The sequence below is a fragment of the Lactuca sativa genome, chromosome 3 (assembly GCF_002870075.4).
Source record: "Lactuca sativa cultivar Salinas chromosome 3, Lsat_Salinas_v11, whole genome shotgun sequence".
In the NCBI taxonomy this organism is placed as follows: Eukaryota; Viridiplantae; Streptophyta; class Magnoliopsida; order Asterales; family Asteraceae; genus Lactuca; species Lactuca sativa.
In genome coordinates, this window is record NC_056625.2 from 35203554 (window position 1) to 35207117 (window position 3564).

The 3564-nt window shown below is 38.9% G+C and overlaps 1 protein-coding gene and 1 non-coding gene across 2 annotated transcripts; one reads left to right on the forward strand and one right to left on the reverse strand.

Annotated features, from left to right (window-relative positions):
• Positions 1-623: 623 nt before the first annotated feature.
• On the reverse strand, positions 624-1841 carry LOC111917152 (uncharacterized). Its single transcript, XM_023912806.1, has 2 exons — positions 1089-1841; positions 624-998 (listed from the first exon to the last, which is right to left on the reverse strand). The coding sequence occupies exons 1-2, from the start codon at positions 1839-1841 to the stop codon at positions 624-626; spliced, it is 1128 nt and encodes a 375-aa protein (XP_023768574.1).
• Positions 1842-2876: 1035 nt separating this feature from the next.
• Positions 2877-2983, forward strand: LOC111917323 (small nucleolar RNA R71). The gene has a single exon (XR_002858856.1). It is a non-coding gene; the product is annotated as a small nucleolar RNA R71 (small nucleolar RNA).
• Positions 2984-3564: the final 581 nt, after the last annotated feature.

Here is a 3564-nt window from a genome sequence, read left to right on the forward strand (position 1 = left end):
GAGAGAGAGAGAGAGAGAGCACGTCGAGTGTCAGTTGGTTGAATGAGGAGTGGTTACCAGTTAGGGTAAAAAACCCTAATTTAACTGATATGTAAAAATTATTATTTATTTTTTTTAGTAAAATAAACGGACTCGTCGAGTCAGGGTCCGATTCGGTGAGTCTGGTCGCGATTGAAAATTTTAATATATATATATATATATATATATATATATATATATATATATATATATATATATATATATATATATATATATATATATATATTCTTGCTTAAAAATATATTCAACCCACCCCACACAAAGACCATGCTTGCCCTCAAACAGTCATTTTGGATAATAAAGAAAATGAAGATAGATAAATCCTAAAAATGAAAAAAAAAACTAAAGAAAAAAAGTAAAAGAAAGCAAACTCTAGTGACAGGTTGCCTCCCGTTAAGCGCTTCTTTTTTAGGAGTTGTTAGCTAGACTCCATCTTGCTTACGTTGCTGCTGCTTCCTCCATGAGGCTCTCCTTCTTCAACCTTTGTACTTTGTATTTCTTCTTGTAAAGATGGATTTTCCTTTTATAAGCCTTCCTCAAGTCTTCCATTCTCTTTCTCACATCACTCTCTTCAGCTTTACGCTTCACCCCTTACCATGCTTGTTCGTCTCCATTCCTTCCTTGCTTGTCTTTTTATTCATTAAAGGATCCGGTGTCGTGAAAGTTAACACTTCGAACATAGTAGAGACAATGGCACGAGGCTTGGTCCTTTTTCTTTTAGTCAAAACTTCTTCTTGATCCAACATTTGTGATTCAATTGGATAATTGTGGTTTTCATCTTCTGAAATGCCCTCATTCTTCTCTTGGACAATCTCATCACCTCCCATGACTACTTCAAGAAATGCCAAATGTGCATTCCCAATATTGATAACATCTTCAATATCCTCATTTTCCTCAAGAAGGTTCTCAAAGGGATCAGGAATAAGTTGCGCATCTGATTCAACAAGGGCACTAATTGGCTGTAGAGTCAAAAGTTTGCCAGTTTTAAAATTTTCGACTGGACTCGTCGAGTCAGCAGATACGACTCAGCGAGTCGGGGAACCTTGAACACTTCTTATGCTTTCTTGATAATCAGCTTCCCTGATCAACCTTTCTATTTCTTCTACATCTCCCTTGGCATTAGAAGTATCCTCCAAAGATAAAAAGAATTGATTTGGATTGCTTTCTTGCAAATATGCAAGCTCCTTTTCTAATAATTCATCATCCAAATCCAGTAACGAAACCTTTTCTTCTCTCGACCCTTCTTGCGTATCTTTTTGCTCGGCTTTAAAAATTACCGATTCATCACCTACTCTCAATGTTAGCATAGATTCACTCATATCTAACAAAGCACAAACGGTATTCAAAAATGGTCGTCCAAAAATGATTGGTACTTTAAGATCCTCCTCCACATCCAATATTATGAAGTCAACCGAAAATATTAACTTATCCACCTTAATAAGAAGGTCTTCACACACTGCCAATTGATGTATTATTCTCTTGTCGACCAAGTGGATCTTTATGTGAACAGGTTTCGGAATCGGGAGGTTCAACTTTTGGAAGAAAGAATATGGGATGATGTTAATACTTGCCCCCGAATCGGTCAATGCTCGTGTAGTCATGATATTCCCAAATTGGCAAGGCACGATTATGCTTCCCGAATCACCCCTCTTTTCTGGAAGCTCATTCAGCAATACTTCATCAACTTCTTCCATATTTTGTCTAGTAGTAAAGAGGCTCTTAAGCAAAGTTGCATACTTGGGTGTATGAAATATCATTTCAACAAATGGAATGTTCACTTGGAGGGTCCTCACTTGCTCCATAAATCTTCTATACCGTAGAATTTGCACATCTGGTATGGCTCAGATCGAAAATGGTAAAGAGGGCCTGTAAGTTTTCAAAAAAGAACAATTTTTCTCATCAGACCTCGGACTCGTCGAGTCCATGATGCCGACTCGGCGAGTCGAGTCGGGTTTGCTCGATTTCCTTTCAATTTCCTCTCCTATTTGCACCTTAATGGGTTTCTTCTGAATAGAGGTCAAAGGAGTGAAAATTTTGTCAGAGTTAGTGGTTATCACATTTAGAAGCACCATTTTTGGATTTTGTTCGGTATTGCTAGGAAGTTCACTGAGTGTTCATTGGTTGATTTTTTGTGCAAGCTGACCTATCTGTTTTTCAATGTTATGAATGGAGGCTTGTTGATTCCTAAGCAAATTTTGTTGATCTTTCATCATAGCTTGATGATCTTTAAGCATTATTCCTTGCTCCTTCAATTCATTGGTGGTATCATTGTGCCTCTTCTCGGACGCAGCTACAAACCTTGTGAAAATTTCCTCCAAATCAGCTTTCTTTTCCATAACCAGATCCTCCTTTTGATAGAAACCTCTTTCTTTTTGCTTGTATTTCGCCTCCTTTGCCTTTTTGTACTCATCATAAGGGAGCCATTCCTTCTTGGGTTTATGCCAATTATCATCAAATCTATCACCACTTGAATAGCAAACTTGTGCCTTCGGGTTCCCATTTTCGTCCAAATCACAATCTTTAGTGAGGTGAGGTCCTCTACAATTCTTACATCCTACCCGGATAACATGGATGGATTGGTCCATCTTATTCATTCTCCGATCTAAACTTTCTAGTTTAGCCATCATTGCTGCCATGCTATCATTAACAGTGTTTACCACTCCCCGACTTACTTCATGCCTTGGATTATGATATTATCTAGAGTGTTTAGAGAATTCTTCAATAAGTTCTTTGATCACCGGGGGTGCCTTCTTTGTGAGGGGTCCTTGCGAGTCAAGGAGCTGCATGCTGTTACATTGATTCCATCATAGAAAATGGAGACTTCTTGTTGACTGTTTAAATCATGATGTGGGCAGTTCCTTAGTAGACCCTTGTATCTCTCCCATGCCTCATAAAGGGACTCTCTAGCTTGTTGTTCAAAGTTGGCAATAGCTTTCTTCAACTTGGCTATCTTCAAAGGACCTGGTCAATAAATTCTTCTTTCATCTTATCCCATGTGGTGATGGATCCGAGAGGGAGTGAATTGAGCCAATCCTTTGCAGCACCTTTGAACGTGACGGGAAGCATACGAAGCAGCTGGGTTTCGCGAGGCACATTTGGAACATTAAAATAGTAAGATACATCGTTGACCTCATCCAATTGTTTATAGGCATCTTCGTGATCTTTACCGTAGAAGGGGATCTCCTTTAGTTGAGCAAATATGTGACCTTTAAGCTCAAAGGTTGCAGCTGCGGGAATTGCGGGTTGCACACGTCCCGACCCGGTATCGTCACGTATTCTCTTCTTCCATTCTCCCATGGGAACTTCATCGATGTTAGCCATGGAGTTAGATAATTCGCCTTCAAAGTCGCTTTCTTCTTCGAATTCGGATTCGTAGTCGTATACGAACTCGGCTTCTTTATCTTCAATATTTTCTAATTTGCTTTCTTCGCTCTTTCAACTGCTGGTCTCTCCTGCCTTCTTGTTCTTTTTCTTCCCAAAAATTGTTTTCAAGCTCTTCAAAGGTGATTTCTTAGGTGTATTAGA